The sequence below is a fragment of the Chiloscyllium plagiosum genome, unplaced genomic scaffold (genome assembly GCF_037043375.1).
Source record: "Chiloscyllium plagiosum isolate Xiang-an unplaced genomic scaffold, Cpla_swu_hap1 HiC_scaffold_31, whole genome shotgun sequence".
NCBI classification, from domain to species: Eukaryota; Metazoa; Chordata; class Chondrichthyes; order Orectolobiformes; family Hemiscylliidae; genus Chiloscyllium; species Chiloscyllium plagiosum.
This window is the reverse complement of record NW_028270169.1, coordinates 68,484,661-68,505,011: the sequence shown is the minus strand read 5'-3', so window position 1 is coordinate 68,505,011 and position 20,351 is coordinate 68,484,661. Positions and strand designations below refer to the sequence as shown.

The 20,351-nt window shown below is 47.2% G+C and overlaps 1 protein-coding gene across 1 annotated transcript; it reads right to left on the bottom strand.

Moving 5' to 3' along the window:
* Positions 1-4,328: 4,328 nt before the first annotated feature.
* LOC148141971 (beta-1,3-galactosyl-O-glycosyl-glycoprotein beta-1,6-N-acetylglucosaminyltransferase 3-like) lies at positions 4,329-20,141 on the bottom strand. Its single transcript, XM_087977069.1, has 2 exons — positions 19,347-20,141; positions 4,329-5,048 (listed from the first exon to the last, which is right to left on the bottom strand). The coding sequence occupies exons 1-2, from the start codon at positions 20,112-20,114 to the stop codon at positions 4,512-4,514; spliced, it is 1,305 nt and encodes a 434-aa protein (XP_087833195.1). The 5' UTR covers positions 20,115-20,141; the 3' UTR covers positions 4,329-4,511.
* Positions 20,142-20,351: the final 210 nt, after the last annotated feature.

The window sequence follows — 20,351 nt, the reverse complement described above, 5'->3', positions numbered from 1 at the left end:
CCTTTGGGTGTAGAAGGATGGACTGGGCAAGGAATGGGAATTTTAATCAGTCACTAAGTTAGCTTGGAAATATCTGCTGCACATTATATTCCATCAGCTAATTCCTTCCTCAGTCAGTGAAGTTGCCCATATCTTTGGTCGTCCCCACAGCTTTCTCTCCCACCCACTGTAGGTCTTTTCAGTGAACCTGGAAACATTACATTTGTTCCCTTCAGCTACTCATTGCTATCAATTGGAAGTGTCTGTGTCTTTAGCAGTGACCCTTCAGACAGTCCCACTTGCTACTAACTCGGAGAAAGTGAGGACTGCAGATGCTGGAGACCAGAGTTGAAAGGTGTGGTGCTGGAAAAGCGCAGCAGGCCAGGCAGCATCTGAGGGGCAGAAGAATTAACGTTTCGGGCATAAGCCCTTCTTCAGGAATGAGGCTAGTGTGCCAAGCGGGCTGAGATAAAAGGGGGGGGGGAGGCGCTGGGAATACGATAGGTGGAAGGAGGTGAGGGTGAGGATGATAGGTCGGAGGGGGTGGGGGCGGAGAGGTCGGGAAGAAGATTACAGGTCAAGAGGGCGGTGCTGAATCCGGGGTTTGGGACTGAGATAAGGTGCGGGGAGGGAAATGAGGAAGCTGGAGAAATCTACATTCATCCCGTGTGGTTGGAGGGTTCCTAGGCGAAAGATGAGGCGCTCTTCCTCCAGGTGTCATGTGGCCAGGGTCTGGCGATAGAGAAGGCCAAGGGCCTGCATGTCCTTGGCGGAGTGGGAGGGGGAGTTAAAGTGTTCAGTCACGGGGTGGTTGGGTTGGTTGGTGCGGGTGTCCCAGAGGTGTTCCCTGAAACGTTCCACAAGTAGGCGGCCTGTCTCCCCAATGTAGAGGAGACCACATCGGGTGCAGCAGATACAGTAAATGGTGTGTGGAGGTGCTGGTGAATTTTCAACAGATATGGAAGGATCCATTGGCGCCTTGGAGGGAGGTGAGGGGGGAGGTGTGGGCACAAGTTTTGCACTTCTTGTGGTTGCAGGGGAAGGTGCCGGGAGTGGAGGTTGGGCTGGTGGGGGGTTGGACCTGACGAGGGAATCGCAGAGGGAGTGGTCTCTCCGGAATGCTGATAGAGGTGGGGAGGGAAATATATCCCTGGTGGTGGGGTCTGTTTGAAGGTGGCGGAAATGACGGAGGATGATACGATGTATCCGGAGGTTGGTGGGGTGGAAGGTGAGGATCAGTGGGGTTCTGTCCTGGTGGCAATTGGAGGGGCAGGGTTCAAGGGCGCAGGTGCGGGAAGTGGAGGAGATGCGGTGGAGAGCATCGTCGACTACGTCGGAGGGGAAATTGCGGTCTTTGAAGAAGGAGGCCATTTGGGCTGTTCGGTAGTGGAATTGGTCCTCCTGGGAGCAGATGCGGCGGAGGCGAAGGAATTGGGAATATGGGATGGCGTTTTTACAGGGGGCAGGGTGGGAGGAGGTGTAATCTAGGTAGCTGTGGAGTCGGTCGGTCGGTTTGTAGTAAATGTCTGTGTTGAGTCGGTCGCCCGAGATAGAAATGGAAAGGTCTAGGAAGGGGAGGGAGGAGTCTGAGACGGTCCAGATAAATTTGAGGCTGGGGTGGTACTAGCTCACCAAGCTGGAAATGACCTTGTTTACTGCCTACCAGCTAGTCCTCCACCCTCCAGGACACAGCAAACACCGTGACATTCATGGTACAGTCTCTCTTAACATCGCAATGGTGTCATGAACCCACAGAAAGCAGAGATGAGGGAGGGAGGCAGAGAAGTGAGATGCAAAGAGAGAGAGAGAGACAGGAGAGAAATGGTGAGACAGAAGAGGAGAGACAGACACAATGTCTATGCCTATGAGGGAGAGAGAGCTGTGAGCGCTCACTGGGCTGAATACATCCCTAAATGATGAAACAAAATTCAGAGACAGATCTATAGTCAATGACAGTGTGGGGATAGCATTTCAAACCCATGGCCAAAGGAACAGTGATGGGAACAATGTCGAGGTGAGTTCTTCCTCTGTGCCTAACACCATTCTGTCTCTGTCCTGTGAGTGTTTGATGAGGATGGAGTGGAGGGAGATTTACTCTTATCAATCCCAGGATTGTTCCTGCCCTGGATGTACACAGATGGCATTACATGTGGTATTACAGAGGCAACATTTCTCTTTGTATATCTTCTGCTGTCATTGCCCTGTCAATTTTGGTGGGGGACGGATAAAATGGAGATGTCTGAGTCCTTGAAGTATGAAGCAAGCTCCATTAAACAATCCCTGGATGTTAGACTAACACGGGACATTCGAACACATCGGTCAGCTTCCATCATTTGTATAGAAACCACCGTGAACCCCTCGATTAGATTCCGGTCTGAAACTCACTCCCGCATATTCTTTATACAAACCACCCCGAGACCCTCAATTAGATGTGGACATCATTGCCGTTTTCTGATTTCTGTTCATTAAACAGCCATAATCATTCTCACTCAGTCCCATTTAGTTCCCATTTCTACAAGTAGATTCTATCTCATTTGTTTTCTTTTTGACTGTTTTCATTTCTATCTGCATCCAAATGACATCCAATGTCACTATTTCCGGTGTTAGTGTCTATAGTTAAAACATCTGACATCGCAATGTCCAGCATTACACTGTCCAGTGTCACAGTCTGATCTCACAGTATCTAGTGATAGTGTCCAGAGTGACAGTGTTGTAACCGGAGTGATCGTGTCATACAGGGAGTGACAATGTCCAGAGTTATTGTGCCTGGAGGTACGGTGTCCGGAATGACTCAGGAAAATGAAGCTGAACCAAAACCATCCTCCCGATCACTGGATTTGCAACACAGTGACATTCAACCATTCAATGACCCTCAAAATCGTTCAATTGTTCCTAAACAGAATTTACAACTAACAGATCTTGGATATCAAGTTTATAACTTAATAAATTGTTCATTTCTGTTTATGTCACTTTAGCAGAACACAGATGATCATAAACCCATGCACCCCTCCAATTCGCAGACAGTTAAGAGATAAACTTGTTCAAAAATTTTAATTTGCCAGTTGATAACAGTTTCAATGATAAATAGTAGGCCATCATGAAATCCTTTGATGCTGGGTTGTATTACAGGCACAAGAACTGTACACCATGTTTGAACTTAAAGTCACCAGTCAATGTGAACAAATTCTGCAGACCTGTGGAGACGAACACTCATTCCCGAAGACTCACATTCTTATCTCTGATCTTTTGACAAGTTAACAACTGGGGAAATAACTAGACAAAGTCAAACCAAAAAGAAGACCAGACCAGTCCAGCAGCTTCCAAAGAAGCACTTCCTCCAAGCCCAAAATCCAGTCAGAGCGAGGTCACTCATGGTTTTTACTTTTTTCTCACCATTCTCTGTGGTTACCTGCCTGGCAGTATTCCTCTTACTGACTGACCCATTCAATATCGATCCAGCTGTCAGTCACTGAGCAGAACTACATCTCGGTGCTGAAGCATCTGCTGTGTTCAGAGAGCAGTAATTCACCTGAATTACCTTTCCTGGCCAGATCCTAACAGCAAACATCAGTCTTTTGTCTCTCCAGTTTTTTTTAAAGAAGAACTAGCCACTGTTCAAAGTTCAATTCTCAATTTGGACTCAGTTCCAAACTAAAATGAGAAAAATAAAAAAAAAGTGATGGTCACAACACTGGTCTTGCAGTGTCCAGCTGTACATGCCCACTCGCGCAGTGTTCCAGTAATGCAGTGCCCACTCGTGCAGTGTTGAGTATTATTGGCGGATGTGTCCCTGTGAGACTGGGCACAAACAACCCCATTGACCTGTGGCCAACCACTTTAACACAATGACACTTCCTGCACCACCAAATCCAAGCTATCCGACGACTGGAGGAAGAACACCTCATCTTCTGCCTTGGGACCCTCAACCACATGGCATCAACATTGACGTCACTAGTTTCCAAATCTCTCCTCTCCCCCCAACTCATCCCAGATCCAACCCTCCAAGTCGGCTCTCCCCTCTTGACCTGTCCATCTTCCTTCTTAACTATATGTTCGACCTTCCCCACCGACCAATCACAATCACACCCCCAACTGGATTTACTGAGCACCTTCCCAGCTACGTTCCCAAAAGCCCCACCCTCACTCTATTTATCTCTCAACCCCTTACTCCCCCACATTCCTGATGAAGGGCTTATACCTGAAACATCGGTTCTCTCCTGCTCCTCGGGTGCTGCCTGAACTGCTGTGCTTTTCCAGCACCACACATTTTGACTCTCACAGTAACTAATGTTACACTAAGTCTCACAGTGCCCAGTGTTACAGTGGATAGTATTAAGGTATCCAATCTCCACAGTGCCCAACACTATAGTGCCCAGCCTCACACTGCCTAGTGCTACAGTGGCCATGTTACAGCATGCAGTTTCACAATGCCTGGCCTCCACAGCAGCCAGTGTTATAGTATACAGTCTCACAGTGCCCAGTCTCTGTGTTTCCGATGTCTCACCCACCACCTCTACCACCATCACCGAGGTTTACTCTGTCCCAATCTCCAACACAGCCCCAGTTTTACCAAGTGTCCTGTTTCGGAGATATTCCTCCATGCACTGTACTGCCGTGTTGTCCATGTTGGGGTCAAACTTATTTGCAAAGAAACATTTCTGACGGACCACCCAATGTAGATCTCCTGCGCCATACACACAAACCAAGTGGCGATACCTTCCCGTGCAGGGAGGGTATAGGGCACCCCTCGCAACGTCACCAGCCTCAAAGGACCACTTTACTGCCCGGCCAAGTGTCCTGGTGGTTCCTTGGGTGTACGGGATGGAGCCGGGTACATTGGGCATTCTGTGCAGGGTAGCCCACACATGCTCGTCCGGGCTGTAGGTGTCCTCCGACCACTTGAGGAAGGCCTGGATCTTGGCACTGTCAAACACATGGCCGACAAACTCTCTGGAGGCCATGAAGTAGGCACTGCCCACGAAGATGGAGGTGCTGATGTTCGGCTGGTCTTTCAGTTGCACCGTCAAGACAACTTGGTCGAGGGTATCATGGTGGTATTGCCAACGTTTCTAAAAGGCAAGCGCAAGAGAGTGAGAGAGACGAGAAAGTAGAAATGATAGCTTTTCAACTTCGCCTATGGCTTTTTCCCTCCCCAACTCCTCTGCACTCTCCTCGCCCCCAGCTCCAGCAAGATCCATGCACACTCCTTCTCTCAGTTACTCACCTTACAGTGGAGAACAAGGCCATTCAGCCCCTCAGGCCTTTCTCACTCCCATTGCCTAGTGCCAGTCACCTGCTAATTTCCCCATATTCCTGCCTCCCAAACCATCTCCCAATGTTCATTTGCTGAGCAAACACAAAACTTATCCTCAAGCTCTCCCAGTGGATCTGGCTCCAAAAATACACTTCAAACTGTGCCCTCTGGTCATAAAGGTTGAGAGCACCAGAAAAATAGATCCTTCAGCCCATCGTGACTGCGCTGGCAAAACAGGCTCCTTGCTACTCCAGTCTCATTTTCCAGTACTGGGAAACATCACCTTTCATGCCTCACCAGTGCAATGGAGACACTTTCCTGTGGTCATCAACTCCTGGAATGGGACTTGAACACAGAGCTTTTGCCTTAGAGAGAAGGACATGGTGTGCAGGGATATAGTTCTTTGAAAGTTGCATTGCAGATAGACAGGGTGGTGAAGTAGGTGTTTGATACCTTTACCTTCATTGGTCAGTGCATTGAATATAGGAGTTGGGATGTAATGTTGCAGCTGTAACAGAGATGGATAGAGCTCTGAAAGATAGTGGAATTAAGGGTTATGGGGATAAGGCAGGAACAGGATACTGATTGTGGATGATTAACCATGTTCATAGTGAATGGTGGTGCTTCCTCGAAGGGCCGAATGGCCTACTCCTGCATCTATTGTCTATAAGTAGGAGTATCTTTGACTATCTCTGATATGCCTTTGCCATTACCAAGTGTGATCTATTGTCTGTAGAGGACATTGGTGAGGCCATTTTTAAAATACTGCATACAATTCTGGTCGCCCTTCGAAAGAAAGGATGTTGTTAAACTTGAGAGGGTGCAGAAAAGATTTACCAGGATGTTGCCAAGATTGGAGGGTTTGAGCTACAGTAAGAGGTTGAATAGGCTAGGGCTATTTTCCCTGGAGTGTCGGATGCTGAGGGGTACCCTTACAGAAGTTCATAAAATCTGGAGGAACATGGATAGATGTTGAAATGATCAGCCGGATGATAGTACACTTCACTCAGCTTCCTTTTTCACATACATGCAAGAAGACTCAACCAGCCGGGTCAAAGCCCACCCTTGCCTGGAGAGTCTGAAACAGGCAGTTGCAATCACACTTTTACACACAAATCGGCGTTCCCCTTTCACGAATTACATTTTGATTCCAAGCCTTAGCAACACAACTGATCAATCAGATCCTGATCTAGGTACGTGACGTTTAGCATTAGATCATTGACCTTAAACTTCTACAACACCTGTTGAGTGTTGTTTCGGTCTTCCTGCCTTCTCACTTAACTGGAGCCAGTTTCAGTAAGCTAGCTAGCTTACGTACGTGCTTGGCTGCACTTTTCTGTTGCTGATCAGAATTGTTTAGCTGACCTCCTTTTCTGTTCTTGCCCCATTTTGATTCCTTCCACGTCAGCTGTATAGCCAAACGTCTTTTCCCGAGGGTGGGGGAGTCCAAAACTAGAAGCATAGGTATAAGGTGAGAGGGGAAAGACCTGAGGGGTTACTTTTTCATGCAATGGGTGATGTGTGCTTGGAATGAGCTAACAAGAGGTGGTGGAGGCGGCTGGTACAATGACAATATTTAAAAGGCATCTAGATGTGGACATGACTAGGAATAGGTTAGAGAGATATGTGCCAAAGGCTGGCAAATGGGACTCAGTCAGATCGGGATGACTGGTCAGCATAGACTGGTTGAACTGAATGGTCTGTTCCATACTGTATGATGTTATGACTCCGTGCTCTCTGGTTATTGAGATTTAGAGCACTAAAATAATAAGTTGCCCTTCAGCCCATCGTGTCTGCACTGGTCAAAAAGACAAGCTCCGAGCTATTCTCATCCCATTTTGCAGCACTTGGCCCATACCCTTGAGTGTCTCACAATAGCAATGAAAACACCTTCCTATGGCCATCAGCTCCTGGAGTAGGACTTGAATCCAAAGCTCCTCCCTCAGAGTGAAGAACACCACACATTAGATTCTCTACAGTATGGAAACAGGCCATTTGGCCCAACAGGTCCACACCAATCCTCTGAAGAGCAACCCATCCACACCCATTACCCTACCCGATATGAGCAATTTAGCACGACAAATTCACCTAACCTGCACATCTTTGGACTGTGGCAGGAAACCAGAGCACCCGGAGGAAACCCACGCAGACGTGGGGAGAATGTGCAAACTCCACATGGACAGTCGCCCAAGTCTGGAATCGAACCCAGGTCTTTGGTGCTGTGAGGCAACAGTGCTAACCACTGAGCCACCGTGCCACCCCTTCCGCAAGACACGACACTTTATTCACATTGTGTCAAAAGATATCTTTTATCCTCGGTGCTTGTGGCATCATGCATGGGAGATATGGATCCTTGGTTACCAAGGGGAGGATAGATTATCGATGGTATGCAGGGATGTAGATGGTGGAACAGGATCAAAAGGGTTAATGCCCTACTCTTGTTCCTTGTATGTATGGGAACAGATCTCTTTTTTTTAATCCAACTTGCATCGGAACTTGCCATCATCTCATACAAATGTAGTTCAGGCTTCATTTGCGTTTCAATTCCTCAGATCTCCCCACCAGGCCTCTAACCCAAAATCTTACATCTGCATTCCATTGCACTTGTACAATCGGTGAACAGTGAAGTATATTTCCTTGTCTTCATTACTGAGTGCTCACCCTGTACCCATTGAATAAACCTCACCCCAATCTCCTTTGTTCCAATGGGAGCATCGTTGACCTTTCCAACTGAGCCATCCAACTTAAACCCTGGCACCATTCCGCGAAGTCACCTCTTCTCCCTGTCCTGAGGGCCCTCACATCGTTTTATAGTCACCGGAAATGACCATAACAATCCAACTGGGGCTAAACCAATTTGACATGCAGCATAACTCAACCATTTATTGGCATCAATGCCTCTATTTATTAAGCCTTCTGCTTTTCTACCCTCTTACGGTCTCCTCCATCTTCTAATGTTGATGAATGTTTATTGCCAGATCCCTCTAATCCTGCGCACTCTTTACGATTGTGCCATTACATTTCTATTACCTCTCCACATCCTTCTCCCAAAACATATCACCTTACACTCTTCTGTATTCACCTCTGACTGGATGCTGTCTGTTCACTGTGGTGACTCTGGACAATTCACATCATCCTCACCATTTGCCAATCCTCCAGGTTTATCATTGCCCTGAATATGGGCATTTTGCCACATACTCCAAGATTGATATCACTGACATATTGAATAAAAGCAGTCGACTATTTAGGGCTGAGATGCAGAATCATTTCTTAACTTATAGGATAGTGAAGTTATGGAATTCTGTACCACAGAAAGCTGTGGAGTTTGAGTCATTGAATATATCCAAGAATGCGATTAACAAATATTTACGTTTCAAAAGCATCAAAGGCATGGGAGAAAGTCTTAGTATGGCATTGAGATAAAGGATTAGCCAGAATCATATAGTATGGTGGGTCTCATGTCGGGCCAAATCATCTTCTCCTGCTCCGGGTCTTGATGTTTAAAATGTCCCTGCTACCCATCATTCCCACCTACCAACCTCTGGTCCAAATCAAAATCCATGAATCAGGGCTTGTGTTGTCAATTTTGTTGTCCAGCCATTTATCTAGTGCCTAGTGAAACACTTCATTGAATCCAGTTCAGACAATGTTCTCTGCATTCAAATTCTCAGCTACTTCATCAATGAATGATGCGAGGTTGGAGACTTATCTTTTGAAAACCTGCACTGGCTTCGCTTCATTAATTGATCTAAGGCTGAAAATTGCAGCCATAACTACCAGCATCAATGTCAAGTGCATGATATAAAGTAAACTAGGATCCATGTGGTGTGAGCCTCGGAGACCCAGGTTCAAGTCGCTTATGCTCCAGAGTTGTGCGATAACCCCTTTGAACAGTTTCATCAGTAAATGTAAGACCATTAATAAGTCGGGACAGGAGTCAGCCATTTGGTCCCTCAAGCCAGCTTCACTAGGATCATGGCTGATTCAACATTCCTCAAGTCCATGTTCTTGCCCTGTCCCCGTAACGCTTAATTCCCCAACTGAGCAAGAATCTATCCATCTGAGCCTTAAATATATACAAGGACAGCTCTCTGTGGCAAGGAATTCCAAAGATTCACAACCTTCTGAGAGAGGAAATTCCACCTCATCTCAGTTTTAAACTGGTGCCCCTTTATTCTGAGACAATACCCCCCCCTGGTCCTGGACTCTCCCATGAGGAGAAACATCCTTTCAGCATTTACCCTGTCAAGCCCCTTAATCCTGTCCATTTCAATGAGGACATCTCTCATTCTTCTAAACTCCAGTGAGTAGAATCCTGTTTAGCCTTTTGTTTTTAAGACAATCCCTCCATAATGGGGGCCATCCCACTGAACATTCTCTTAACTTCCTCCAATGAAACAACATGTTTTCTTATAAAAGGTGACCAGAAGTGCTCACAGTACTCCAGATGTGCTCTCACAAGCACCTTGCACAGTTGCAGTAAGACATCCTGACTTTTATACTCCAACCCTCCTTCAAATAAGGGCAAACATTCCACTTCAGTTCTGAAGAAAGGTCACCAGACTCAAAACATTGACTCTGTTTTCTCTCCATGAATGCTACCCGACCTGCTGAGTCTCTCCAGAAATTTCTGTTTTCATTGAATATTCCATTAGTCTTCCCAATTACCTGCTGCTCCGTGTGCGAGCTTTCCATGTTTCATTCACTAGTTGCCCCAAGTCCCTTTGTGTTGCAGCTTTCTGAAGCTTTCTCCATTTAAATAATATTCTATTCTTTTGATTTCCCTTCCAAATGAACAACTTCACATTTTCCCACATTGCACTCCATTTGCCAACATTTTTGCCAACTTAACATATCAATATCTGTCTGTAAAGCACATACGACAACATTTTTTACTGTAACTCGATTATACATGACAGTAATATATCAGCAAGGTTTGAGAAGGTTTGTAGCTCAGGTTGAGGTTCTAGATGTAGGTTTGCTCGCTGAGCTGGAAGGTTCACTGAAGATGTTGCCTAGTATGGTGACAAAACATCTGAAAATGAACCTTCCAGCTCAACGAGCAAACCTACATCCAGAGTAATATTTCGAATCAACCTCAGAGTACAACGGGATCTTGATCAGATGGGCTAATAGGCCGAGGAGTGCCAGATGGAGTTTAATGTCGATAAATGTGAGGCGCTCCATTTTGGTTTGGCAAATCAGGGCAGGAATAATACACTTCATGGTAAAGTCTGGGGAGTGATGATGAAACAAGAGATCTTGGAATGCAAATTCATAGTTTCTTGAAAATGGAGTCACAGATAGACAGGGTAGTGAAGAAGTCGTTTGCTACGTTTGCCATTATTGGTCAGTGCATTGTGTGTAGGAGTTGGGAGGTCATGCTGTGGCTGAGCAGGACATTGGTTTGGCAATTTCTGGAATACAGCATGCAATTCTGGTCTCCCTGCTATAGGAAGGACGTTGTGAAATTTGAAAAGGTTCAGAAAAGATTTACAAGGATGTTGCCAGAGTTGAGTGTGGAAATGCAGGAGATTGGTACTAGATGTGGAATAATTACAGACATGATGGGCTGAAGGGCATCCTTCCGCAAGAATTCTTTAATTCTGTGACTGGCGCAGAGGGAGATTAACTTCAAGGTTCATGTTATCAGGAGGGACACCAAAGCCCTTTCCTTAGCTGAGAGGTCAGAAAACTCTCTACTCTTTACTTGAACTAAGGCATAACCTGTCTCCACCGATATAATAGCAAAAGTCAGCCATTTGTCCCTTCAAGTCTGCTCCACCATTCAAGAAGATCACTGCTCTTCTGGTTGCAATTTCAATTCCATATTTCTATCGGTTGCCCCGGGGTCCTTATCTTTTTTTAAAAAAAGGTCACCTTACTCACCCTTTCATAACTTCATCAACTCAGCCTTCACAACTTCGTACAGAAGAGATTTACACAGTGCAACAGCCCTCTCAGGGGAAAATAATTCTGCAAGGCATTGGTGAGGTCACTTTTGGAGTACTGGGTAAATTTGTGATCGCCCTGCTGTTGGAAGGGTGTTGTTAAACTGCAGAATAGATTTACAAAGATGTTGCCAGGACTGCAGGGTTTTAGTTATAAGGAGAGGCTAGATAGGCTAGGACCTTTCTCACTGGAGTATTGGAGGGTGAAGGGTGACCATATAGAGGTGTATAAAATTGTGGGGGAAATCAATAAAAGTGAATAGCCCCAGGATGGGGGAGGCCAAACCCAGAGGGCATAGGTTTAAGTTGAGACCTGAGGGTGGTACAAATACGGAGCAAGTTGCCAAAAAGAATTGTTGTGGTGGATACAATCACAAGATTTAACAGACAACATAAATAGGACAAGTTTAAAGGGATATGGACCAAACACAGGACAATGGGACTAGTTCCAATTAGGATACCTGGTTGGCATGGATGAGTTGGACGAAAGGGTATGTTTCGGTGCTGTAGGACTCTGACAATATCTTATTCTACAAAACATCTTGTCAAACCTACAAGAGAAAGCAATGTCCCATCAACAACCTTATCATGTCCTCTCAGAGAAATTTATACATTTCAAAAAGATCTCTCAGATTTCCAAACTTAAATGTGTAAAAGCCAATTTGTTCAACCTTCCTTCATAAGATAAACCCTTCATTCCCAGGAAAAAGGCAGGTGAAACTTGCTGTCAATGTAATTATTTTAAATGAGAGAAAATGTACAGACTGATTCTGATGTGGTCTCATCAAGGCCTTGTATGGCACTCTCTCCACCCCTCAGGCCTGGAATGGGCTCTACATTTTGAAGAAAAATGCCTGTGCTAATGGACTCTGGACTAGAAAGGACTCTGTTTGTTGGTAATTAACTGTCATATGGTTTGTTGGGTTTATCACTTGCACTGGAGGCGAAAGTGAGGACTACAGATGCTGGAGATCAGAGCTGAAAATGTGTTGCTGGAAAAGCGCAGCAGGTCAGGCAGCATCCAAGGAGCAGGAGAATCGACGTTTCGGGCATGAGCCCTTCTTCAGGAATCTGCACTGTATTGTATGTCCCTGGGTCTGGCAGGCCTTACTGTGAGCTGGGAGGCTCATGGGTCGTCCTGAAAGCTGTCACCCCGAAAGCCGAAGGGTGGGTAGGCCATCCTGTGAACCTGAAGGTTGGTAGGCTGTCCCGAAAGCCGGATGGTGGATAGGCCACCCTGATGACAGTCTCCCCGAGAGCTAGATGGTGGGTAGACCGTTCTGAACACTGTCATCCGAAAAGGGGTAATCGGGATGGGCTGTCCTAGAGGTGGTCGAAAGCTGTGTCAGAGCAGACGAGAGCCAAAAAGTGCGTAGGGGCGGGCTGAGATCCAGAAGGCTTGTGGGCTGCCCTGCACGCTGTCATTCCAGGGAAAGGGACAGGCTGTCCTAGAGGTGGCCGAAAGGTGTGCTAGGATAGCCACTGGCCAGATGGCGCATCGGGGTGGGTGAGAGCGCAATGGTACGTAGGGGCAGACCGAGAGCCAGAAGGTGGGTGGCCGTGCTCAGCGCTGTCACTCCAGGTGGGCACTGGGGTGGGCAGTCCTAGAGATGGTCGAAAGGTATGTCAGGGCGGACCGAGAGCCAGAAGGCGCGGAGGGGCGGGCTGCCTTAGAGTGGTTGGAAGGTGGGAGGGACGGGGGCTTGCTGGGTCTGTATTGTCTGCACTTTTTAATGTAACAAGATTGTCTTATGCATAAATGTCATTGTTGCTGTCTTTCCATATTTGAAACTGGGATTTGTGGTTTGTCCTCAATTCCCTGTAAACTGGTTGAACGGTAGGGTTCGGGGCCTAGCTTTGCTGCTCCTCTCTCTTGTAAAATTGCTGTTGTATACAGCTGTAAATGTTAACTTTTGTGCTGTAAACTCTTTTTTGTACTTGTTTAATAAAATATAAAAAAAACAGGGGAATGCTCCTCTCCCTTGCAAAATTGCTGTCTCTTGTATACAGTTGTAAACGTTAACTGTTTTTGTAAACTGTTTAATAAAATTTATAAACAGGAGATTCAGAGGTCTTCTCAATTTAGGGGACTGACTCTGTGCTGGCTGGGTCACAGTCAGTGTGTTACTGTTGGTTTCTGCTTGTTTTTTGTGTGGGGGAAACCTGATTCCTGAACTGGCTGAATTATTTAGTCAGTTTGTTAACTGGCATTCCTTTAGGGAGGACTGATTATTAAACTCCTGATGCACATCATGTGTTTCAGGTGTAACTCAGTTCTCATTAGGCGATTGTTGTTTCACTGCCTGGTTACAGTCTGTGTGTTACTCTTTTCTTCACTTTTGAGAAAAGGACAATGTTAATTTTGTGGTTGGGCTTAGCCCTTGGACTCTAATTTTCTTTGTTTTTTTTTGTATGTGTCCTCACTGTTTGGACTGAGTCCTTGTGGAAGACATACATTTTACCAGAGGAGCTGTTCCTGTGGGGAGGCCTAGCCCTGAGACTGGACCTCTGAAGATTGAACACCTGTGTGTGTGCTGGGAGGTGAGCACTTACTGTATCCTGGAAGACATACATTTTACCAGAGGAGCTGTTCCTGTGGGGAGGCCTAGCCCTGAGACTGGACCTCTGAACATTGAACACCTGTGTGTGTGTGCTGGGAGGTGAGCACTTGCTGTATCCTGGAGTTTGGGAGAAGACCTTCCCTTCAGGGGTGGACCAAAACCCCTGTGAGTTAACCACCTTTACAATGTACTGTGTTCCTGTGAGTGGGCCTGCCTCTTCAAGGGTGTGCCAGGACTCCATGGAGACTGAACACCTGTGTGCTGTGGGGTGTGCATTTGCTGCCTTTGGGAGTGGACTCTGCCCTTGGTTGTAGACCCTTTTTTAGCAGTGGACTCTTTCTGACAACACCTGTCGTAAACTGGAGTGGACTCTGTTCCTGAGAACTTTTTTTTTGAAGACTCTATATTTGGACTCTGTGTACCAGAAAGGACTCTGTTTGTTCACAATTAACTCTATCGTGTTTCTTGTTGGGCTTATCACCTGCACTGTCTTGTGTGTCCCTGGGTCTGGCAGGCCTTACTGTGAGCTGGGACGTTCATGGGTCATCCTGAAAGCTGTCACCCTGAGAACAAGAGGGTGAGTAGGCCACCCTGATGCCAGTTGCCCCTAGAGCCAGTAGGTGGTTAGGCCATTCTGAGCGCTGTCGTCCTGAGAAGGAGTAATCTGGATGGGCTGTCCTACAGGTGGTCGAAAGGTGTGTCAGGGCGGACCGAGAGCCAGAAGGTGCGTAGGGGCGGGCTGCCTTAGACGACCAGAAGGTGGGAGGGATGGGGTGGGGGGGAAGCTTGCTGGTTTATTGGAGGTCTGTATTGTATGCGCTGTTTCTTACACAATTGGACTGTCTTATATGTATGTCTGTCATTGTTACTGTTTGTCATGATTGAAACTGGGATTTGATGTTTATCCTCATTTCCCTGAAAACCGGTTGAATGTCAGGGTTTGGGGCTTGGCTTTGTCATTCCCCTCCCTTGTAAAATTGCTGTTTCTCTGTATACAGCTGTAAATGTAATTGTTTGTTTGTATAAACTGTGAATTGTTTAATAAAATATAAATAAACAGGACTGTCTGTTTCCTTCCTGGTGATGGAATATAAATTGCGAGGAGTAATTATAAATGTTGTCTGCAAAAATCACAAAGCTGAATCATGAAAGAGGAAGGGGAGTGTAGGTTAAGCTAGATATGCTTGTACAAACAGTTATAAGCATCTGTTTCCCGCTTCTGCAAAACCAAAAACCACAATCAAGAGGTCATAAGGCTCAGTGTGGACGAAGAATGAGAGGAAATGTTGCTTTAGCAAGCAAGGAAGCAGATGGCAGTGAAGGAGGATATACGCTAACAATAGACCACAGAGGGATGTGGTGAAGTGGCCAAGCAAATCCTGTACCGTTACGCACAAGGCCAGATAAGGCAAGAGATAAACAAGAGGAATGGGTGCTGGGTTTAGAGTAGTGTGAGGAGGGAAAGAGAAATGAATTGTATCAAGGTTTTGTACTGTGTGCCTATTTTGTAGACACCACTCTTGCAAGAGTATATCAGATGATACTGCTGCTGCAGATCTTGTCTTGGACTGAAATTATGAAGTGAGTGGGTTCTATTTCCCACAAATTAAGATTTACACACTTGTTATTTTTCACTGCATCTGACACCTACACACGACATGGGTACAAGAGAAAAATAAGCATGACTGCTGTCGGGTGGTAGTGGAAGAAAAATAAACAGGCATGTCAAGGGATCTGCTCACTGAGAGCTGGCTCTAGGGGAGCTGGATCAGCATATGAAGGACTCTTCAATCCTCTTGAGGAGAGGAGACTGACTTCAAAACAGCCTCAGTGTGTCTTATGTGCTGCTGTTGGTGTCTTCCTACTGAGGAGGAGTTTAATTTTAATTTATTTTTCATAGTCTGTGATTGTTTTCTGGGGTTTCTTTCTGCTTATTTCTGTTAATTTGAAGCTGTGCTCAGCTGCACAGGCACCTACTACCACCACTGCTGCTACAGTCTGGGCCTGCTCCTGCTACTGAAGCCTAGGCCTCGCCTGCACCCCTGCTGCTGCTGCCTGGGCCTACCTACACCAGGGGACTACTTCGATTGCTACTCCTGAGGCTGCTTCCGAAAAAAAAAATAAACAGGACGATCAGATGTTCTGTTCACTCTGAGCTGGCTCTGAGGAAGCTGGATCCGTGTCAAGGACTCCATGTGTAAACAAAAGGGTGAGTTGGTGACTGGATAAGGGCCTCTGTGAAGTTATTCCTGATGTCGGGGTTTCCTGCTCCTCAGATGCTGCCTGACGTGCTGTGCTTTTCCAACACTGCTCTAATCTTGACTGTAATCTCCAGAATCTGCAGTACCCACTTACAGTCATAGAGATGTACAGCATGGAAACAGATCCTTCGGTCCAACCTGTCCAGGCCGACCAGATATCCCAACCCAATCTAGTTCCACCTGCCAGCACCCGGCCCATATCCCTCCAAACCCTTCCTATTCATATACCCATCCAAATGCCTCTTAAATGTTGCAATTGTACCAGCCTCCACCACATCCTCTGGCAGCTCATTCCATACACGTACCACACTCTCCATGAAAATGTTGCCCCTCAGGTCTCTTTTATATCTTTTCCCTCTCACCCGAAACCTATGCCCTCCAGTTCTGGATTCCCCGACCCCAGGGAAAAGACTTTGTCTATTTATCCTAACCATGCCCCTCATAATTTTGTAAACCTCTATAAGGTCACCCCTCAGCCTCTGACGCTTCAGGGAAAACAGCCTCAGCCTGTTCAGCCTCTCCCTATAGCTCAAATCTTCCAACCCTGGCAACATCCTTGTAAATCATTTTGGAATCCCTTCAAGTTTCACAACATCTTTCCAATAGGAAGGAGACTAGAATTGCACGCAATTTTACAACAGGGCCTAACCAATGTCCTGTACAGTCGCAACATGACCTCCCAACTCCTGTACTCCATACTCTGATCAATAAAGGAGCATATACCAAACACTGCCTTCACTATCCTATCTACTTGCAACTCTGCTTCAAGGAGCTATGAACCTGCACTCCAAGGTCTCCTTGTTCAGCAACACTCCCGAGGACCTTACCATGAAGTGTATAAGTCCTCCTAAGATTTGCTTTCCCAAAATGCAGCACCTCCCATTTATCTGAATTAAACTCCATCTGCAATGTCTCAGCCCATTGGCCCATCTGGACCAGATCCTGTTGTAATCTGAGGTAACCCTCTTTGCTGTCCACTACACCTTCAATTTTGGTGTCATCTGCAAACTTACTAACTGTATCTCTTATGCTCGCACCCAAATCATTTATGTAAATGACAAAAAGTAGAGGGCCCAGCACCGATCCTTGTGGCACTCCACTGGTCACAGGCCTCCAGTCTGAAAAACAACCCTCCACCACCACCCTCTGTCTTCTACCTTTTGAGCCAGTTCTGTATCTAAATGGCTAACTCTCCCTGCATTCCATGAGATCTAACCTTGCTGATCAGTCTCCCATGGGGAACCTTGTTGAATACCTTACTGAAGTCCATATGGATGATATCTACTGCTCTGCCCTCATCAATCCTCTTTGTTACTTCTTCAAAAAACTCAATCAAGTTTGTGAGACTATTTCACTATCAACCTAAGAACAATCCTTTACATGTTCTGAACCGAACTTACATTCTTCTGTTCACTCTTAACACTTCAGGGGTATCCATGGGCACCCGCATGGGCCCCAACTATGCCTGCCTCTACATCCATCGGCACCATTCCCCATCTTTTCCTCCGCTACATTGATGACTGGATTGGCCCTATCTCGTATTTGCATGAGGTGGTTGAAAAGTTCATTAATTCTACCAACACCTTCCAACCTGACCTCAAATTCATCCGGCCAATCTCGGACACCTCCTTCCCCTTCCTGGACTTCTCCATCTCTGGCAACCGACTAACCGTGGACATCTACTACAAACCCACCAACTCCCATAGCTACCTGAAATACACCTCCTCCTACCCTGCCCCTGTAAAAACACCATCCCTTATTCCCAATTTCTCTGCCTCTGCTGCATCTGTTCCCAGGAGGACCAATTCCAACACAGAACATCCCAGATGGCGTCCTACCTCAAAAACTACAATTTCCTTCCACATGGTTGATAATGCCCTCCAGTGCATCTGCTCTATTTCCTGTACCTTCACCCTTGAACCACACCCCTCCCAACGCAACAGGGACAGAACCCCTTGGTCCTCACCTTCTACCCCACCAACATCCGGATACATTGCATTATCCTCCACCACTTCTGCCACTTACAAACAGACCGCACCATTAGGGACATATTTCCCTCTGCACTCCATCTGCAACTCCCTTGTCAGATTCACACCCCTCACCAACCCACCCTCCCCTCCTGGCACCTTCCCTGGCCTCTGAAAGAAGTGCAAAACCTGCACCCACACCTCCCCCTCACCTCCGTCCAAGGCTCCAAAGGATCCTTCCACATCTGACAGAAATATACTTGTACCTCCACCAATGTCATCTACTGCATCCATTGCACCCAATTGTGGTCTCCTCTACATCGGGGAGACAGAACTCTGACTTGTGGATTGTTTCAGAGAACATCTCTGGAACACCCACACCCACCAACTAACCCCACCGCCCCGTGGCTGAACACTATAACTCCCCCTCCCACCAAAGGCATGCAGGTTCTGGGCCTCCTCCATCACCAAACCCTTACCAGCTGACACCTGGATATTCCACCTTGGAACCCTGCAACCAGGTGGATCAATGTCGATTTCACTAGTTTCCTCATTTCCCCACCCCAACTTATCACAGTCCCAAGCCTCCAACTTAGCACCACCCTCCTGACCAGTCCATCTTCCTTCCCACCTGTCCACTCCAGCTTCCACAACCTCCTCTCTTCCCCCCCCGCATACCTTCATCTACCTATCACATTCCCAGCTACCTTCCACCCCCAGCCCCACACCCATCCCACTTATCTCTCAACCCCCTGGTCCACAAGCCTCATTCCTGATGAAGGGCTTATGTCCGAAACATTGATTCTTCTGCTCTTCAGATACTGCCTGACCCGCTATGCTTTTCCAGTGCCACACTCTTGTCTCTGATCTCCAGCATCTGTAGTCCTCACTTTCTCCTACACTCTTAACCTACCTACATTCCTGTATACTCTCGTAATCAGTCTATATCCCTATCCTAGGCCCAGCCCTCTCTTTCTACCCCAAACCTTTCACCTGACCATCTTCCTTTCCACCCATCTGCTCCACCCCACGCACTGTCCACTCCTCCCTGCATCCACCAATTGCCATCCCACCCACCTTTCCCCAGCCCCACACCCCCATTTATTCTGCAGCCCCTTCCTCTCCCCGGGTTCTGATGAAAGTTTCTGACCTGAAACGTCAATTGCCCTTCTACTCTGTTTTCAGCTCAACTCTCCAACTCCTCTATATTCCTTTGTACATTCTGAACCTCCCTCCATGCAATTGAACTGTTTTAACAACCCTGTCTCTCTTTGTACAGTCGGGAGTGAAGGACTGGAGGAGAGAGAGAGAGATGATGGAGAGAGGGAGGATGGAAAACACTTGGATGAAGAGAGGTCCAGCAGACAGGATACCTTTTTGAACCCTGGTGCAGGATCCGACTCAATCACGTTGGAGCAGTTCAGACCTCTGAGGCTGTGGACGATCTCCCGGTTGGTCTTCAGGGGGAAGTCTTGGCCACACACATTGATGAAGTACCTCCAGGGGACAGGGCTCTCCAGCAGCTCCTTCATGCAGTTGAGATCTGCCTGAACTCTGCTCCAGCCAGCATAGGTGACCCACTCCAGCTTGGCTGTGCCAAAGACATTGTGAAAACACGAAGCAATGGCCCGAACAGCCGCATGAAATTGACTCGGGGATTTGCGGTCCTCGTGGATACAGTAGACATTCTGTGGGGCGTAAATGCTCCGTCGAAGCCTCTCGAACATCTCAATGCTCTGGTGGATGATCATGGAGTAAGCCAAGGGAAAGTGTTCCTCCTCAGGGCTCAGGGGGACAGTGATATACTTGCGGGCCCTCACAAACGATCTGCAATTTCGGGTCATGTTCAGATAATCTCCCTCAGTGACGGCTTGGTGCTTGAGGGAGACAGTAATGGAGTTGAGGAGGGCCATTTCCACCTCCTGCCTGTCCCCCTGGATGATCTGCCAGCAGGTGGAGTTCTCCTCGACCAGCAGAAGGTGTTCCTGTATTGGACTGGCGCCTGGTTTCACCAGCCTGAGGGTCAGCCGGCCCCCTCCTCTCTGGACCAGCAGCCATTGGCACAACAAGACCACACTGAGCACACACAGCGCTGATCTGAGGCACGACCAGCGGGTACACCGCTGGCTCAGCTTGGGCATGGCACTTTCTCATCCACATCCTGCACCTCCGCCCTCAGACCCCACCCCTCCAACCGTAACAAGGACAGAATGCCCCTGGTGCTCACCTTCCACCCTACAAAATTTCGCATAAACCAAATCATCCGCCGACATTTCCGCCACCTCCAAACCGACCCCACCGCCAGGGATATATTTCCCTCCCCACCCCTTTCTGCCTTCCGCAAAGACCGTTTCCTCCGTGACTACCTGGTCAGGTCC